The sequence below is a fragment of the Phaethon aethereus genome (assembly GCF_964289735.1).
Source record: "Phaethon aethereus genome assembly, chromosome: 1".
NCBI classification, from domain to species: Eukaryota; Metazoa; Chordata; class Aves; order Phaethontiformes; family Phaethontidae; genus Phaethon; species Phaethon aethereus.
Window position 1 is genome coordinate 4,142,570 of NC_138575.1, and position 19,327 is coordinate 4,161,896.

At 44.3% G+C, this 19,327-nt stretch overlaps 1 protein-coding gene across 1 annotated transcript; it reads right to left on the minus strand.

Moving 5' to 3' along the window:
* Positions 1-1,268: 1,268 nt before the first annotated feature.
* Positions 1,269-17,215, minus strand: LOC309416602 (uncharacterized protein; the record flags this gene model as incomplete). Its single annotated transcript, XM_082013908.1, has 6 exons — positions 1,269-1,315; positions 2,506-2,553; positions 5,398-5,634; positions 5,942-6,064; positions 6,287-6,472; positions 17,155-17,215. The coding sequence occupies 6 exons, from the start codon at positions 17,213-17,215 to the stop codon at positions 1,269-1,271; spliced, it is 702 nt and encodes a 233-aa protein (XP_081870034.1).
* Between the last annotated feature and the right edge of the window lie 2,112 nt (positions 17,216-19,327).

Genomic DNA, 19,327 nt, shown 5'->3' on the forward strand with positions numbered 1-19,327 from the left:
GAGTGGTCCATATGTATGCCTGGTCGCTTGGGAGAGACTGCAGTTATATTAGCAATACATCTGCTATATGGGAGGAGGAGGAGAAGTGTTTCTGGGAAGCAGTTTCAGGCCAGGCTCTCTCCCTGTCTGTCAATGATGGGGTGTACTCCCTCCACCCGTATCCTGTAGGTGTAAAGTCACTCTGTTCCCATAAGAATTAAGCCGTAGTATTTTCTGCCTCCTTCACACGTTGGATTTGAGTGTCCAGGCTTCCTCCTCATTTGCCACTGCTGGTCTTGGAGTTGCTGGTACAATCTGTTTTCTTCTGTGGCAAGGCATCAATTTAATGAGTTTGGGTCTGAACACCACAATTCCCTGAGAAGTCTTCTCTACAGCAGGAAAAAAACTTTACTACGACTGGGAAGAGGCAGGTTTTCTATGGCTTCTTCTATATTTACTATGAGAAACCACACAGTACTTTTTGCAGAAGACACCACTGAGGATCTCAGTTACTATTTCATCTGGTGTCGGCTATTTCATCATTTGTTCCATCACAGGGGCCAGTGAAATGCAGATCATTCTTGCCAATTTTTCACCTATCTTATTCTCAGAAATCACGCAATGGCCTGGACAATCTGCACCACGGTTGACCATCTTCACTAAAGCATGCTTCAAAGAGTTGTCTACACATTCTGTGGCTTTTTCCTATTATTAACTGGCAAAAAAGCACTGCTGATGTGGTTTCACAAGGTCCTTCTCCTTTTTGAGAAAAATCTTGGATTAACTAGGCTGTGAACAGGAACAGCCTTTGTGTATCTCAGTGCAGTAAAAGAAACAGTGAAGAGGCCAGACTAAAATAAGTCTGGAGTACAAAGTTGTCATGACTGAGAAATCAGGGGCACGAAGGAAGAAGAATTATGTGGTCGTGGTGGCAGATGCTCCACCAGACTTCCCACAGGTTAGCCAGAGAGAAAAAGACTGATTGCATAATCTATCTGAAACCAACATATTTGTATCATTAACCTTAATTTCCCCACAGAATTAATTTTTCACCCATTATTTGAACTATCATTCTCAGTTCCACAATGGTTGGGACAAAGCGTGCTTTTTGATTTCAGAAGCTCTGATTCCTCCTTTTCTTGTGCCAGTATTTAATAGCTGAACCAGACAACCCAAAATCCAGGGTCATTTATTTAACACCAAAGAAGATATTCAGAAATTTAAGCAGTGCAATAGTGAGATGGCTGATCTGGTTGGTTGCTCTTCCACTGCTAGGGATTTTTTTTCTTTTAGATTTCACATTTTCCTGGTTCCATCCCACTTACCGTATTCTTTGCTTGGTGAGTCACACAAAGACAGCGGGCATGATAAGCAGAACAAAAAAGATAGCTGTTAAAACAGAAAATCATCACAGTTAGCACCTGCTTTTGTCTGTAATTATTGCAATTGCTCCAACTGGGAGAAACAGGGAAGACCTGGGATAGGCGCTTATCTTGCCCCTGTGCTCAGAGGCAAGAGTTCTTCCATATTGCCCCAGTGTTTTGCTCCCTGCTGCAAACAAGAGCCAGCCAGAGAGGAGCTGGGCGACTAGAGGGCAACCACCGCCAAATAACAAGGGGTTACTGATGCTGCGGTCTCTGGCATAGTTTGCAATACTCCTTCTCCCCTTCCTTTATCTCACTCCATTATTCCTCCTCATTATAATGTGTGCTACAGTTGTCAGCAGACTCCAGCTGGAATCAAGAGTCCTTACACAAAGTCTTGAGCATATGCATAGTAAGAGACAATTTCTATTTTAGCAGGTAATGGTTGAATGGAAGATGGGGAAGGGGGAGAAGAAAATCTCTTCAGACTGATCTAAATGCAGCAGTTTAGCTGTGAGAAAATATTTTATTTGCCTATCCTTTTTTTACTCTTTTGAAAATGTGAAAGAAACACATAATTTAAATATTTACATTTTTCTTGTTTTTCCAGTTGAAGTTATTCACCGAATTCACAGGAATTCTCAGAGAAAGAATCTGAAAATTGCTTCATTTAAAAACTACACTTTTGATTGATCTATTTTCTTTTACTTGCCTTATGAGTCTTTTAAAACCTCTTTATAAAAGGTTAAGTGCTTAAACAGTCTCTATTTACACTTTCTGTACTGACTTTTCACCCAGTATATGGACATAGTTATGTCTTGCAGAAATTTTTCGCCATGAGGGTGGTGAAACCCTGGCCCAGGTTGCCCAGAGAGGTGGTAGATGCCCCATCCCTGGACACATCCCAGGTCAGGTTGGACGGGGCTCTGAGCAATCTGATCTAGTTGGAGATGTCCCTGCTCACTGCAGGGGGGTTGGACTAGATGGCCTTTAAAGGTCCCTTCCAACCCAAACCATTCTGTGGTTCTATGGTTCTATGATTCTATATTTATTAGCTCTTATAACAGAGATGGATCTCTTCGATAGAACAGCAAACTGAAAGGCAAAGTTACTGCTCTGGGGGATGGGGTGAACTCTTAGTCCAATTAACAAAATGGCATACCTGTCACTGGCAGTATCACAGATGGAGAAAAGGGTGGATGAGTTGACCCTACAAAGAGAGAGAAATTCTTGATTTTCGATTGATTTGCTCTTCTGGCGAAGAGCCAGTTCAGTCCAGCATTGAAGCAGTGACGAGGGCAGAGTCTGACAGCTCTCCCTCTGCACAGAAGACTTAATAATAATTGCCATGTTTGTTTCTTGGCCATCAATAGATGTTTCCAGCCTGGATATCAACATACATGCTGATCTGATATCTGTTAATGATGGGCATGAAGTGAACAGTATCTTCCAGGGAACAGGATCCAGCTAAGATCTTTATTTCACATGGGACTGGGAAAGACGACTTTCAAGGTGCCAAGCTAGGATTTGGAAACATGGCTTCAAACAGGACCTCTTTTTATCCCAGAAATGTAGCCCAAAACTTCCATGGTGCAAGAAATTAATTTAATTTCTCCCTTATCCTGAAGAGGAAGCTCTGAACTTGAGCCAGTATGAGATATGGGCAGGTTTTTAACAAGAAGTCCTGTAGGAGTGGTATCTTGATAAATCTCTTTGTGCTGAATGCTGGGGGGAGAACTGAGAAAAGGGAGGATATTCCTTATCTAGCCCCATTAAAGACATCACATCATAACAAGAGGAAGGCAACACTTTGGGAGAATAAATATTTGGTGCACTAATTACAAAGACCTGACTTTGCTCGGATTTGAGTGTACTTTTGCAGGACCTGTTAAGCCACCTGGACACCCACAAGCCCATGGTGCCTGATGGGATCCACCCAAGAGTACTGAGGGAGCTGGTGGAGGAGCTTGCCAAGCCACTCTCCATCATTTATCAGCAGCCCTGGTTAACAGAGGAGGTCCCAGACGACTGGAGGCTTGCCAGTGTGACGCCCATCTACAAGAAAGGCCAGAAGGAGGACCCGGGAACTACAGGCCTGTCAGCCTGACCTCCGTACCAGGGAAGATCATGGAGCTGTTCATCTTGAGAGTGCTCACAGGGCATCTGCAGGACAACCAAGGGATCAGGCCCAGCCAGCATGGGTTCATGAAAGGCAGGTCCTGCTTGACCAACCTGATCTCCTTCTATGACCAGGTGACCCGCCTAGTGGATGAGGGAAAGACTATGGACATTGTCTGCCTGGACTTTAGTAAAGCCTTTGACAGCATCTCCCACAGCATTCTTGTGGAGAAACTGGTGGCTCGTGGCTTAGACAGGTTTACTCTTCGCTGGGTGAGGAACTGGCTGGATGGCCGAGCCCAGAGAGTTGTGGTGAACGGCGTTAAATCCGGCTGGTGGCCGGTCACAAGCGGTGTTCCCCAGGGCTCGGTTCTGGGGCCGGTCTTGTTCAATATCTTTATTGATGATCTGGATGAGGGGATCGAGTGCTCCCTCAGTAAGTTTGCAGATGACACCAAGTTGGGCAGGAGTGTTAATCTGCTGGAGGGCAGGAGGGCTCTGCAGAGGGATCTGGACAGGCTGGATCAATGGGCTGAGGTCAACTGTATGAGGTTTAATAAGGCCAAGTGCAGGGTCCTGCCCTTGGGTCAAACAACCCCATGCAGCGCTACAGGCTTGGGGAGGAGGGGCTGGAGAGCTGCCCGGCAGAAAGGGACCTGGGGGTGCTGGTTGACAGCCGGCTGAACATGAGCCAGCAGTGTGCCCAGGTGGCCAAGAAGACCAACAGCGTCCTGGCCTGTATCAGCAATAGTGTGGCCAGCAGGAGTAGGGAAGTGATCGTGCCCCTGTACTCGGCACTGGTGAGGCCGCACCGTGAATCCTGTGTTCAGTTTTGGGCCCCTCACTACAAGAAGGACACTGAGGTGCTGGAGCGTGTCCCCATAAACGCCCAAGTACTGATGAAAACCATTTTTTTCCACTTTCTGTTGGTAGGAAAAGTCCTCTCATGTTGACCTTGCATTGGCTCCCACCTCTTTAAAATTCAGCTCATCGCACTCCTCTGTGTCAGAGGAGGTTGGGAGGGTAATGAAAGCCTGAGGACTGTAGAGGTGGTGGACAGCTGTGTCCTTCCACCTTCAATAGCTCTGCCTGACACCAGAGAGAGCTCCAGACCCTCAGTGCTATCACAGACACTTGGGAAAGGGGCTCCATTTTCTCTCTGCATATTGGACTCTTGCATTGTGTAGTTAGGAGAGATGCCATAAGAAAAGGTAGGTAATTTGTGTGGAGTAGAGGCCATGAAGGTTGGGGTTTTTTGCATTAACACATCTAAAGGCATAAAAGAAAGAGGCAGAGGTTCTGCAGCCTCATTTGAGAGCCCTGCTGGCTCCCTGAGCAGCGAAACTCAAGATGCCAGACCACAATGATGCATGTCCTGCTGAATCTGGGGCCATAAAGACTACAGTGCAATGTCGGTGGGCTTCTTGCTGTCTCTTTGTTCAAAACAGCATCCTGGGTGTTAAATTAAGAACCAAGCCACATTACTCAGGTTTAGCTATGGACTAGCTAAATCCTAGATCCTAAGACCCTCAGAAATCATAAGGGATGCTTAGATATACCTTTTGGAGTACCTTACTGTGAAGTCATAATAGATGACCTACAGCTGCCAGGAGGAAGGAGAACGAGAAAGGCTTATTCTACTATTTTCTTCCCAGTATATGACGGTGTGACTCTATCTGCTCACAAAGTCTTGCAAATTTGCAGTTAGTATGAAAGGACACCCAAGACAAAGTAGGATGCAGCTATGTCCTCCCCAGAGATGTCATCTCCACCAGTCAAAGGTGACATCTCCATCAGTGTCAGAGCTCTAAGGTTGCTGACCTCTCCATCCTGAACTCCAAGCAGGTTGTTCGCTAGGATTGATGTGCAGAGTTGGGGGGTCTGGACCTGCATGAACAGGTCATGACACCGATGTGATGCCCAACAACCATCTTACCTGGCTCAATAGTCTGTGGCAGCCACTCGTTGCTATAGCTGCTGTCATTGGTGCATTGCATGTCAAGGGCGGTCCAGATGATTTGGCCATTCACCTTCTTGCACGTGCGGGTGCCAGAGGTGGGGGGTTGCTTATCAAAACCGCTCTGGCATTTGAAATGTAATACTTGCCCCGTGTAATACCGTTTGTTCAGGCTTAAAGAGGCGTGTGGAATAGTCTTGGGAGGACCACAAAAATCTGTGGGATCACAAGGCATCACACAGTTAAGCAGACAGATTTTACCTACTGCTTTTGTTCTTGAAATGACATTATTCTTGCAAAATACAAACAAGTAGGGTATACCAAGCCTGCCCAATCCTTTATTAGGTATATATAAAGTACTTATTTGTTTACGCCATATGAGTTATTCAGCCAAGGTGTTTTAGCAATTGTTTCTTTCTCTTTGACTGTCAAAATAATTTAAAATTACTCATCATGCTCCTTACACTTCTTCCATGGAAATCAGTGGAAAAAGTGTTACAGTAATGAATGGGCTCTTACTTACCTTTCTGGTCAGACTCTGAAAGGTTTTCTCGTCTCTGGGGTGCAGAGCTCTGTGTTTTTCTCTCTGGCTTCTGTGTAAAATCTAGCTCCATCATGGGAGCCGTTGACAACAAAATTTTCTCATCTGTGGGAGAAGTTACATTTGCTGAATTACAGCAGGATAAATAGCAGAGCAAAACCAGAGCATCCTAACCTTTAGAGGCAGGATAGAATTCTTGCAAGTTTTAATTTGCAAAGATAAGCACAAAAGATCATTTGTTAGAGCAACACCCAGATCTGTCTTATACTGACTAACTCATTGGAAAAACACATCTACAGGTGTAGAAAAAGGACAATAATCACTTACCAATGCATTCAAATTCCCTGTAGACCCAAGAAGCAACCCCCTGTATACACTGGCACCGAATTCCTGAGTACTGGCCACTTCTTCTCGCGTAGCCATCATCACATTCATAATACAGTTTGGTCCCCAGTGGATACAATTCAGCAACAACATCAGCAAAGTCAATCCTTGGAAGAGCTGGGCATTCTTCTGCGAAGAGAAAGCCTTAGAATCAGGACAGTCTGTGCATCTACCTTATTCACCAAGGATTTCCCACATCTTTCTGTCTTACCAATACGAGATCATGCCCAGAGCTTAGTTAAGTATCTGGGTCTAATTCTGCTCCCAGTCACAGGGCTAAAATCACAGCTGAGGGATGAAACTGGATGTCATGAAGGGAACACTAAAGTAGCAAAGCTTTGTTTCTTTGATTGTATCTCAGCTAAGGAGAGGCTCTGAGTTTCTGGCAAAACGATTAATTAAGTGAACATTTTTAATTTTAATTTTAGAACAATCCCACCCTCCAAAGTCTTCTTCACATTGGAGTTAGTTGTTGCCATTGATTTCATAAGTATAGATTTGTCCAGGATACAAAAAAATCCCTTGGGAGTGTCTCCACCAAGGGACATGAAGCCTGTGTTTGTTTACGCTTTTTTAGTTAGGAGCGGTGGATTTGACTCGCTTGTGTTTCTTCTAGAGGAGAAAAGATGCTGGAGCAAAGATGTTCCGCAGCAGCTGGGAATGGTGGTGGGAGGTACCACCAGGCCTATCCGCCTGCTCCTGCCCCCGCTGCCTGAAGCGGGCGGTTGAGCTCTTTCTTTCTGCACCCAGCAGATGGGCAACATGAAACACTACCAACGTTTTCTTCACAAAGCTGTACATGATCATGTCGTAGAGCTGCTGCCTGCACCAGTGAGACATGCTAAGCAAAACTAAGTCATTAAAAGTTGCAATCATCTATAAGCAAACACTGGAAAGGGAAGTAGACTCTCAGTTCTGTCTAAGCACGCCAAAGAGCAACTTAACTGTGAAATAAGTTTGCAAACCTAAATATAACTTGTCCCAAAACAAGGACGTGAAGTGCTGTGTCATCCGCAAATCACATCTAAATATACTTCTCAATCAGTTGGAATGAATTAAATTGGATCATTTCAGTGCACTTGAAAAGTCCACTGAAGCTGAGCTGGAGACCCAGAAGTTGGTAAAGGCACTACTTAATGATTTTTTAAGGCCTAAATGCTGAGAAATTCAAACACAAAACAGACTGGTTGCATCAGGGCTGGCATTTGGGATCTTTGGGTCCACAATCTGTGGCCCTTTATGCTTATGCATAACAACAGTGATTATGAGTAAAATTTCTTTGTCATCGTGTCTTTGCTTTTTCTGCAGCCATTAATTAATGCAGCCTTAGCAACCAGCAAGAATGACTGCGAAAGGGCCTTGAATCCCTGATAGTTGTTGATCATTTGGTGTCTGCCCTTGACTCCCAAAGTGCATTCTCCTTGAAACAAAGCCATGCCTTGCCAACAGCAACCCAGCCAGCAACTCCCAGACCCAGTCCTGCAATGCCCTTCTCTTTCAGAGCCACCCATCATTTGCTCGATTTGATATTTTCTGCCCTTTTTACTTTTCATTATCTTGCCACTTAGTAAAAGTCACAAAGTTTGAGGAAGGCAACAGTGAAAAGTATTGTGAGTGGCTTAGCAGCTAAACTGTGTAAGGGATATTTTAATCCCCTCGCATCTTTGTGTTATCAAAGGACCCGCGTTGTAACCTACATCAGACTGTGGCTTCGAGAGAAGCAACTGTACCTGAAATAGTTAACCACATGGTTTACCACAGACTGTCAGGGTGATTAAAATTAAAGAGTTACCAGATTAGCAGCAAGTTGAGATCATGTACTCTCACTTTTCCTGAAAGCTAAAAGCATGTTTCCCTCGAGACTTCAAAAGCCTCTTTGAAGCAGACTGCAGATGTGAATCTCAGCATGAGGCACTCAACCCTACAACTCTTTAGTCTCTTCTTAAGAAAAACCACAGCATTTAGCCTACTCATCATAAAGGGCAACCGTTGTATTAATCAATGATCAAATGAAGTTAGGGTTCTTCTGAACTTGCACGTGCCAGATAAGGATTGTGCAGAAATGGTGCACATGGGTGACAGCGAGCAATACCCATCAGGCTGGCACACTTGGATCAACTCATCCACATTGCAGCTAGATCTCACGCGACACTCCAAGGATCCAGCCTTTTTATTTCATCCACATCACTCAAATTCTTGTCTTCCCACATCAAAACCAGTGCAATATCTACTTATTTGGCCTTTACAACCATATTCCTGTCTCTGATCCAGAAAGCATTTGGAAAGATGAATTTCCTAGGTCTCATTGTGACCTTGTTTGCTTCCCTCTGTTGACTTCTAACTGCTTCACTGTCACATCAAATATTTTGCTCCCATTTTCAAGAACCTTCCCCTTATCAACCTTCATAACCTTTCAAAACATTGGCTTCTCTTCCCATGCTAGACCTCCTCACCAACGTGTTTGCTATCAAAGTCATCAGCTTTGGGATTTTTTATTGTACCAGTCCTCACACTGGGAGGAGCTGTCCATGAATTCACTTTGGTCATAACTACCCCATGCAACACTCCAGGCTTGGGGAGGAGTGGCTGGAGAGCAGCTCGGCGGAAAGGGACCTGGGGGTGCTGGTTGACAGCCGGCTGAACATGAGCCAGCAGTGTGCCCAGGTGGCCAAGAAGGCCAACAGCGTCCTGGCCTGTATCAGCAATAGTGTGGCCAGCAGGAGTAGGGAAGTGATCGTGCCCCTGTACTCGGCACTGGTGAGGCCGCACCTTGAATCCTGTGTTCAGTTTTGGGCCCCTGACTACAAGAAGGACACTGAGGTGCTGGAGCGTGTCCAGAGAAGGGCAACGATGCTGGTGAGGGGGATGGAGCACAAGTCTTATGAGGAGCGGCTGAGGGAACTGGGGTAGTTTAGTCTGGAGAAGAGGAGGCTGAGGGGAGACCTTATCGCTCTCTACAACTACCTGAAAGGGGGTTGTGGCGAGGTGGGTGTTGGCCTCTTCTCCCACGTAACTAGTGATAGAACAAGAGGAAATGGCCTCAAGTTGCACCAGGGGAGGTTTAGATTAGATATTAGGGAAAATTTCTTTACAGAGAGAGTGGTCAAGCATTGGAATAGGCTGCCCAGGGGGATGGTGGAGTCACCATCACTGGAAGTGTTCAAAAAATGTGTAGACGTGGCCCTTCAGGACATGGTTTAGTGGGCATGGTGGTGTTGGGTTGGTGGTTGGACTTGATGATCTTGAAGGTCCTTTCCAACCTTAGTGATTCTGTGATTCTGTGATTCTTTGAATATGGACATTTCGAGATACCTGTTGCCATTATTCCTGTTCACTGTCTTTAAGTATCTTACGTATCTTCAGAGGTGCTTTAAGTGGTCTTTTACCCATCTTTCAAGAACAGGTAGGCACCCAACATGCTGATCAGTATTATTTCTGTGCTTTCTTCCCTTACATTGGGATCCTAAACTTCCTGTTTGTCAGCTATTTGTACCAGATCTAACGAATCCTGGCTATGAGCCAGGACTCCAGGCATCGTGGCAGTAGATGTGATAATAACTCATGATAATGACTACACACTCACTGAGAATGGAAACTATAGTTTGGCCCAGAAGAGCTTCCAGTTTTGACATTTAGCAGCACCACAGGTTCAAGGTAATTGCTGTTTTCAACCTCCCATCAGGGAAGAATAAGTATCCTCTGAAGCTGCAGGGGCCACAGGTGGTGGCATATGGGTGTGCAGGGGTGTTTCGTGGCACTGGACCTCCTGGCATAGTGTAGAGAGGAAGCAGACCTGGGTCAAATTGCCTACACAGAATGATCTCTGGAGTGAATCATCCCTAGAACTTCATTCAGTCTTTGTGCCCAAGGAAACTGCATGGTTTGCCCCTAAAAAATCAACACCCCTGATGTGTGGGTCATGAAAGAGCTGAGGGATGGGAAGAAGCCAGGATACTAGGGAATGGCACTGTATATTTACTCCTTGACTAGATTTCTGACTTTTTACATTTTTAGATTGCCTTTTTTGCTCTTTTGCACCTCATTGGGAATTAGTCTCTCAATTTGTTTGAGTTGGTGTGATAGGAAAATATAAATTTTAGAAAAGGCCAGCACACCTGGGCATAACCTGCCTCCGATGGCCCAGTTTTGCAAAGCCCAGCTTTCTTCTGGATTCTGCATCCCTCCACAGCTGCTCTAGGGCTACACTCCTGCTAGTATTGGTTTAAAGGACTGCCCTCACATCACCTTCGAATCTCCTCTTTGGTTTTGTTTGCCTCCTCATTTTCCCTCCCCACATTCTCCAATTCTCCATCCCTGTGACAAGGTGCTGTAATGTCCCTATTTCCTTCTCTTTCAGTCCCGATGTTCTCTTGTCCTCCCTTTCCTTCATTCACAAGCTTCACCAGCCTCCACCTAACGTTCTCATTTCCTAACCCAAAAGTGCCCTATGACTCCATTTCTTTGCACTTAGAGGTACTTAACATGATGTATTGAAATGGGCCAAACAGAAAGGTTGGTGTAACTACGTTCATGGGATTTAGCACTGCTATCGGTTGCAGAATTGTGGGAATCCACAGCTCTCCTAAGGCAGCTGGGAATCTGCATTTCTCTCCGTATTAGTAGATTTTTGGTCCCACACCACTTCTAGAAATTTTGGGACTGGTTTCAGATATAATCATATAGTTGATGGAGACATGCCCTTGGAATTAAGAGGAGGCTAGTGAATTCAAGTGATAGACATCTGTGAAACATAAAAATTAAAAACTATTTATTGCATCTGCTGGTATGCTCCCAAAGTTAAGTTTGGTAAGTTTTCTGAGACCTGCAAGCCACTCCTTGTCATCTGAACCACAAAACAGGTGGGATTCCTGATATTCCTGCTTAAGTCACGGTGCCTGAGGCCATCTGAGGTGTCTCAGGGCATCTGGAACCTCCACATAAGCTGTCAGATATCACACAGGAGCCATTGGAGGCTGGTGCCAGGCAGAATACCCTGCCATGCTGTCTTTTGTGAGTTCATTGCTATGCACTGAATTACGTTTAACTGCCTTTGGTTACCCTCAGCATCCAGCATCATTATTTAGGGTCAGTGGAAAGAAACCCACAAGCTAAATCACCGTCAGTTCTTTCAGCACTTGGGTTTCTTCCCTGAGGTTTCCCATTCAAAAATGTTACTGACCCAACAAAAAACTGCTTACAGTAGATGTGCTGGCAGGATTTCTGAAGCTCTCCTGCCTATTTCTCTTCCATGTCTGAGTTGGCAGAGCAGTGTTAGACAAGGCATCAGAACAACATCTTTTGTCCAGAAGAAGTGAACAGGGAAAATTTCTATCAGGTATTTTTAGAATTAGGTAAACACAGACAGTGAGTCATGCCAAAATAACCTAAGCTCAGAATTTCCTCTGTCATGTGGCTGTGTGTCGTTGGTGCTGACATTATTCTTACATCAAGTTAAAAAGACAAGGTGCAAAAATAGGACAATTTTCTCCTAAATAGAAAGGCAGTAAGATGGGATCAGTAGGAAACCAGCTGTTCTGAAGATCTGGGTAGAAGCAGTGGAAGAAACCAGGCAGTTCACACACCTGCCCAGTTCAGAGATGAAGACAGCCTCTCCCCAGAGATACCAAGAAATCAAACCATGTCAAAATGAAGACATTTCCCCAGATGTGCCTGAAAAGCTAATTCAGCTCTGGTGGTTCACATGCTATCTGAACTATGTACTCTCTAAATAGAGCATGTTCTTGAAGATGAAACCGATATGGGTGAAGAGAAGGAACTGATACCAGCAACTGGACTGAAATGGTAATGAACTTTTTCTAACTTCAAATCTTATTCCCAAAGGGTCCATTAACAAGTTAGATACAGCTCTGCCTGCTTCTTTTCCTTCTGATTGATGTCATTTATTGTCTATGTGGATTTATAAGCTGGCAATAGATCCCAGCTGTGGGGCTGGAGTGCAGACCTGAAGTTTATGGTAATTTGCCTGTGAGATTTTGGTTAGCTATGCTGTAGATTACACAGAGATTATCTTACAAAGTCATCTTTGTAGTAATGAGTCTGCAATTTAAGCGACAGAAACACGATGCAGATGAAATCACCAGGCACAAGATTCAATGCTAGCAGCAATGGAGGAGAGATCAGTCCTATGAGGCAGGAGATGGGTTTTAATATTCCTAGCAGTGGAGAAGAGGCATGTCCTAGTCTAAGGACTAGGCAGTTCAATGCCTGCTGTGTTTGCTCTGCTAGAAGATGTCTCTGTTGGAAAGACAGTGTAAAATAAACTGGAATATGAACCAGCAGGAGCTATCTATTAATTCTTTGTAGGACCATAGAGAATTAGGTTTGGAAGACATGCACTTATCTCTCGCCTTAATTATGCTAACCAGTTGTTTGTTATTGACCTTGGCAGTGGAATCTAATGCAGAAAAAAATTTCCATATACAGCAAGGCTAGAGTCGGTTTGGCAGTGGACTAAGCTTTCTTATGCTAAGCATAATTTAGCCTCAAGAATCTGCCTTTGTACCTCCTTCTGTAAGAAGTGGTGCTGTAGAGGACAGCAGACACCTAAGAAGTTCTCCAAAGCAATGCTTGCAGGTGCTTCTCTCTTTTTGTCAGCTACAGTGGTGGAGGAATGCTCTTACATGCTTACATCGATAATTAGTGTGGTTTAGCCAATGCATTGATATCATTTTAAAGCTCACTTTGCTCTGAGTTCCCATCAAAGCAGCCTGCAGAGGTTGTTGTGTCTTCCACTGACCCAGATGTTTCTTGACTGAACATCTGTCTCTCCTCTTCCTAAACACACCTATCGCCATTCATCACCGATTTACTCCTGTTTTACGGCATGGACTGAGTGCCACCCAGCCGACAAAAAGCAAGTATTTCAATTCCCCGTGTAGTCGCTGGAAAGAGACTTACAGGACATGACTCACTGCGCACTTATCTGCAGTCGGGCAGATGAACTGTGCCCCGAAAGTGCTACTGTCTCTCCCCTGGCTATGATGGGGGTCCACATGTCCAGCTCAGTGGAGATGTTCATGGTGCAGTTGGCTGAAGTTAAGCGAGATGAATTTCACGCCTGCCCGGACAGGTAGGCTGGGCTGGGGTCTTGGACTGCAAATGTGGAATTGCAAGAGGAAGAATTAGGAAAGAGGGAGAGTGTTTCCTAAGGCAGGGACGGGAAGGAGAACTAGCCCAAGCACAGTGCTCTGTGTAGAAAATGTACGAAGTGGAGAATGAGGAACGTTTGTTTTTCTTATTCTGTCGTTTCTGGGTGTTTACAACTTTCTTGGTTCTGTGGTAAAGCCACAGAGCTCAAAGTCTTTAAAGGCAACCACTGCACATGGTATGGCAGCAGAACACAGTGTCTGGTTTTGAGAATATCGTACGTGCAAGCCTTGTTTTGGTGTGTGACATTTGGGTTTTGAATAGGTTGGCTACATTTTTGCTTAAATCTGTGACTTCAATAACACCCGCTTCTTTGGTATTTTCATCTAAAGGGAAAAACACATTACTGAGAAAGAAAGTTGGCTTTTTAAAGAGCAGCAGAAATTCAGATCCTTTTCTTTGTCTGGAACTTTCTCAGCTTTGCCTTTTGTTGGGTTGGAAGGGCAGTAGAGAATATCTTCGCTGAAAATAATTGAACTGGCTGACAAGCATATGTCCCACACTTGGGTAACAGTGAAAAAAGTTCTGGTGGGACTCTTTTGATTTCAAATGTGGCTTTAGGACTCATCTATTTGACTTGTGGCCTTAGCCTGGCCATTGAGATTTTCACTGGAGCTGTCAAGAGTGGGATGGAAATTACTTGTTAGTGTTGATGATTTTTCTGACCTTGTAATGCATGAAATATTCCACCAAATAAAAAGGGCTGTATGTTCTTTATCTGGGGGTTCACACTTCACAAATTGAGAACATAAAGAAAAAGCAGCAGATGACAGTGTGCTGCTACCATGGCAGGACTGAGGAACAGGGAGTCAAGTGAAAAAAAAGTCATGGAAGGACTTTGGAAATGTGAGTTTTGGGGAAGCACAGGAGGAGATGGAGAAAAAACTTGGTAAACCAGGTTGTTCCAAGATTCAGGACCAGGGTCAGGAGATGGAAACCATGGCTAGAAAACATCCAAAAGCTGGGTTCTGAAGATACAACTAATGCAACAGAAAAAAACAGGAGAGACAAAACTGAACATGGAGGAAAAATGCAGGGGGACCAAAATTGCAACACTATGAAGGCAATAGTAAGCCATGTCAAAGGTAGTGGCTTCCTAGCAGTAGCTAAAGAGTAGAGTTTTTGCTGTGATAAAAGGGAAGGACGTAACATCTCGTCTCTGGTGAGGTGGGGAGAAATTTCTGAAGGCAGAAGCAGATACTGCAGGATTTCTGTCCGTAACATCTGCTTTTCCTCAGCAGGATCAAAATTTGAACAATTTTTTTTATTGTGGCTGTATGTTGGGCACTTTGCTGCTGGGGACCACTGTAGCTGGAAGGTTTCTAAAGGTATTTGCTCTCTGGTTGACCTTGCAAGAAACACTTGTATGTGTTTGACAACTTTAATTTATTCTGCATTGCATTTCAAATCCATGGGAGCGAGCACTAATATGCAAGTATAATGGGAAAGAAATTCCTCTCATTTAAATGACTGAGAACTGGTACCCATCTTGTGTGAATGAAATTCAGTTGAATGAATTTCTTTCTTTTGTGAGTTTTAATCCCTTCCAGGTTTAACTTGCAAATCTATTCAGTGTATTCCTGTAAGATGAATACCAAGATTGAAAGGTCGTAGGAGCACAGACCATCTTTTATCTTGTATTTGACCCTCACCTAGTGTATTTCAAGACTCATCCACGCCTGCATCTTCTAGGCACTGCTGCTGTGCAGCGTAAATGAGGTAAATGTGATGCTCTTCACAGGAAAATCCAAATTTCTCTTGTCCTCTTCAGCACTAAGCTGTAGTTTAATTTTTACTAAATGACCATCCCATGCCCTAAGTTTCCCCCAGATATGTATCGGAAGAATTTGCCCTTGGAAAGCACTTTGAGATCCATCAGTGAAACTGTTCTGTAAAACAAAGGCTTTTTATTTTCTTTTTTTTCCTAATTATATTTATTCCTGATGGTGCATTTTGCCAGTAACCCTCTTGCAAACAGCATCTATGGCAGGTTCTATTTACAAAACTGAACTTGCAGTGCTGGGACAAGCTGAAAAGCAAAATAATACGAATAGCACTGTATGTACTGAGAAATAGTTGATTTTTGACCACTTTGACCTAGCCTCTTTCCCTTTTCTTTGCTTATGTCTGTTCCCAGGTCTCCTTGTTGACCATCCTAAGGAATTAAAAACAATAGGTCTTACAGCCACAATACTTCAGGCATCTCAACAATAAAAAAAAAACCAAATTGGTAAAAGGTGGTGTTTCTACCTTAGCATATTATTTGCAGGGAGAAACAAAAAAAAATATATAAATATTATGTTTAAACATTGGGAGAGCAATTGAAAATAAATACAGGAAGCTGAGGAAAGAAGAGCTTAGTGACACCGTGAAGAATGCAACGCTATGCATTTATTCATTCATCAGAGGACTAAATCACATCAAATAGCATAAAATGCAACTGTTTTAACACCCCTCAATTTTCTCCAAAACCCAGAAACATTTCTGATAAACGAGACTTGCCAGCAGGAAATCTCACAGCGTGTCCCAGGCACAGTAATACAGAAAGCGTGACACAGGGGACCTGACTCACCCCAGAACCGATCCCATTTACAGATCTCTGGCTGAACGTCTCGCGGCCACGCTCGTGCACGCAGCACTTAAACGCTTGCCGCGGGCACTGGCACTTCACTTGGCAATGAAAATGCCCCGTGAAGGAAAACATAGAGCAAAATATTTTAACGAGAAAAAAAATCACCTGGGGGTTAAATGTTTGCGAAGGTACTTCCTGCATTAATGAGTTTGGTTGTAAGCAACACATTTCCCCTTGAGGTGTCCTGCCCCTAGTAAAATTCGCAGCCCTGCTAGAGAAGATCCATTAGCAGTTACAGCATTGTTGTGTCTGAGAACCTGCCTTAGGCTGTATCTGCTCATACCGCTCAACCTGGCCATCATCAGCAGATACAGAAGGAAAATAGCACTTTTATGGAGCACTGAGAATGTAAGAATTTTTTTTTTTACCCTTTGAACAAAGAAGTTTAAATTCAAATACGCTCATATATCACCAGACCATTTCTCAATGCACACACTTGTCACAATAAATAAACCAAATACAAGCAGTATCACAATTTATAAAGGTGTAAAATTATGCTGAATGAATTATCCGCCTCGGTTCACAGTTTATAGGAGCTACTGGTTGGGAGGTGTGGCTGAAAGAATACTCAGTATCTGTAGTACCCATACCAAACTTGGATGGCACCTTTTAACTAATAGCATTGCCATCAATTTTACCTACAGAGATACTGACATTTCAGTGTCTATTTTTATATTTCCTAAAGTTACATGCAAAGTGGAAAAAAAACACATTCAAAGAGCTACCTAAGGTGCACAAGGCTGCTTTGATCTGCCCACTGTTCCAACAATGGGTTGGAGGATACACACATTACTCAGACAAAAAATACCCTGTCGTGCTCTGGACTGTCTGCAGATGATGGTCTGTGGGCACAAAACCCATTTCTCTCATTTCCTTAGAATCACAAATTCCTTAAGCTCTTAAAATCTTTCCTCACCTGAAAGGAGTCAGGATCTTGCGAACATCCTCCAGCAGCCACCACAATAAAGCAAATCATATTTTCCCTCCCCAAAAGGCAGAAATAGTCTTTTACCTGGCTTGTCCCCCTTGACGGATCCAAACAAGAGCCCCATCAAAAGGCACCTGAGCGCCATGGGACTTGTTCACATCTTTTCTCCACAATGCTGAGGATGGTGAAGTTTCTCAGAAGTGATGGGCTGGTGCCGACCAAGCCAAGGAGCTGCCTACTGCCTGGTTAGACTGGTGGGGAGCATCACCCTGTGTGCGCAGCAAGGACTTCTGCTCTTTGGTCAGCAGATCACTGTTTTGCTGGCTGGCTCTGCAAGAGAGAACAAAGGCTGCTCTCTGTTCAGGTATTAGTAGCTTTTATCCAGGAAATCAAACTTAATGCTCAGTGTGGCGGAGCATGCCATCGTGTGTAGGAAGTGGTTTGACACATCAGAGCTACTGACTCCAGAGCTGTTCCACTGCAGCTGAGGTCAGTAGAAGAGGGCAAGATTTTAGTGGGTTTGTGCAGCCACTCAACCCCAAATCTGTGGCTGTACAGGCATTTGAGAGGGAACGTTGCTGTAGAATAGCTGTCTGGTGTATGACAATGGACCTCAGACGCCATCTGTGGGCTCTAACTACAAAGAAGAGGTCCCATGGGGTATCGTTTTGGCTTTTTGGAGATATGATGATGATGATGAAGCCACACTCCATTTGGTTTTTGATGTATGCATGCTTGCAGTTTCTCTGAGTGACAGCTGAGTTTCTGAAGGATGGAGAGTTTGATCAAAAAAAAAAATTCTGTGAGGATGAGGCTGGCAGGTTTGGAAAGGGTTTCTCTTGCTCTTATATTGTTTGGGTTTGCCATGCTTCAGTGAAATTTGTTCTTCCAAATGACAGTGGAAAACGGGAACTGATCAAGGAAGTATCACACTTTATGTAGTTTTTCTTCAGACATCTCCACAGAAATTATTATGTGTTAGTACCTAGAGAATTAGTTGGGATAGACTATGGAAAAACAGATTTAAACTATCTGTAGTATTCTATCATGATTATTACATGCTGGACATTTACTTCTCCTTTATAAATCCCTAATGAATGAAATCTTCCTAACAAGCATGCTAAAAAATGGATGTGATGATACATTTTTAAATGCCGCTACAGCTGCATCCATCAGTCGTAGCCAGAGACGCAGAGGACGCTGTGTTAGTGTCTCTGTTCCTCGCTGTCGGAGACTCTCCTGTCCTCACACCCGTAAGGGTGATTGATGGTCCTGTGAAAGGCAGCTGACACAAGGGAGCTTCTTTTGAGTGAGACCCAAAACAGACCTTCTGGGGGGGGTGAATGATGCTATATCTAAGTCAGGTTGCACAAATATGCATCTTCTCCCCCAGCATGTGAAAAGGCGCAAACAAGACCTTAGGCAGTGCTCACGAGAGCAGCAGATAGAAGAGATGCTGCAGTGCCTGCTTGCTCGCTCTCCTGATAAATCTCCTTTTGCCCTTTTCATGAAAACTTCTGAGCTGCTTCACTGATGCAGGTGACAAGGGCAGAAGGGCAACGAAGCTGGTGAGGGGGCTGGAGCACAAGTCTTATGAGGAGCGGCTGAGGGAACTGGGGTTGTTTAGTCTGGAGAAGAGGAGGCTGAGGGGAGACCTTATCGCTCTCTACAACTACCTGAAAGGGGGTTGTGGTGAGGTGGGTGTTGGTCTCTTCTCCCTAGTAGCCAGTGATAGGATGAGAGGAGATGCCCTCAAGTTGTGCCAATGGAGGTTTAGACTAGACATTAGGGAAAAATTCTTTACTGAGAGAGTGGTCAAGCATTGGCACAGGCTGCCCAGGGAGGTGGTGGAGTCACCATCACTGGAAGTGTTCAAAAAATGTGTAGACGTGGCCCTTCAGGACATGGTTTAGTGGGCATGGTGGTGTTGGGTTGGTGGTTGGACTTGATGATCTTGAAGGTCTTTTCCAACCTTAATGATACTGTGATCCTGTGACAACTCCTCTTAGACGGTCTGTTGGCAATGAGGCTTTGGCCAGGAGATTACTGCCCAAACCCAAATGCACAGAGAACAAGTAAGACTTCTGGAGCAGCTGCTGTGGGTAAAATGCTTTGCTCACCCTGGGGCTGCTCCATGCTCCACAGATATTTACTGCCCTTGCTTTAGTACCAAATCATCTTCCATATTTAATAGCATACACTCATGCCAAAGCCCACTGAAGGACTTGGAGAGATTTGGTTTTGAAACATCTTTCTG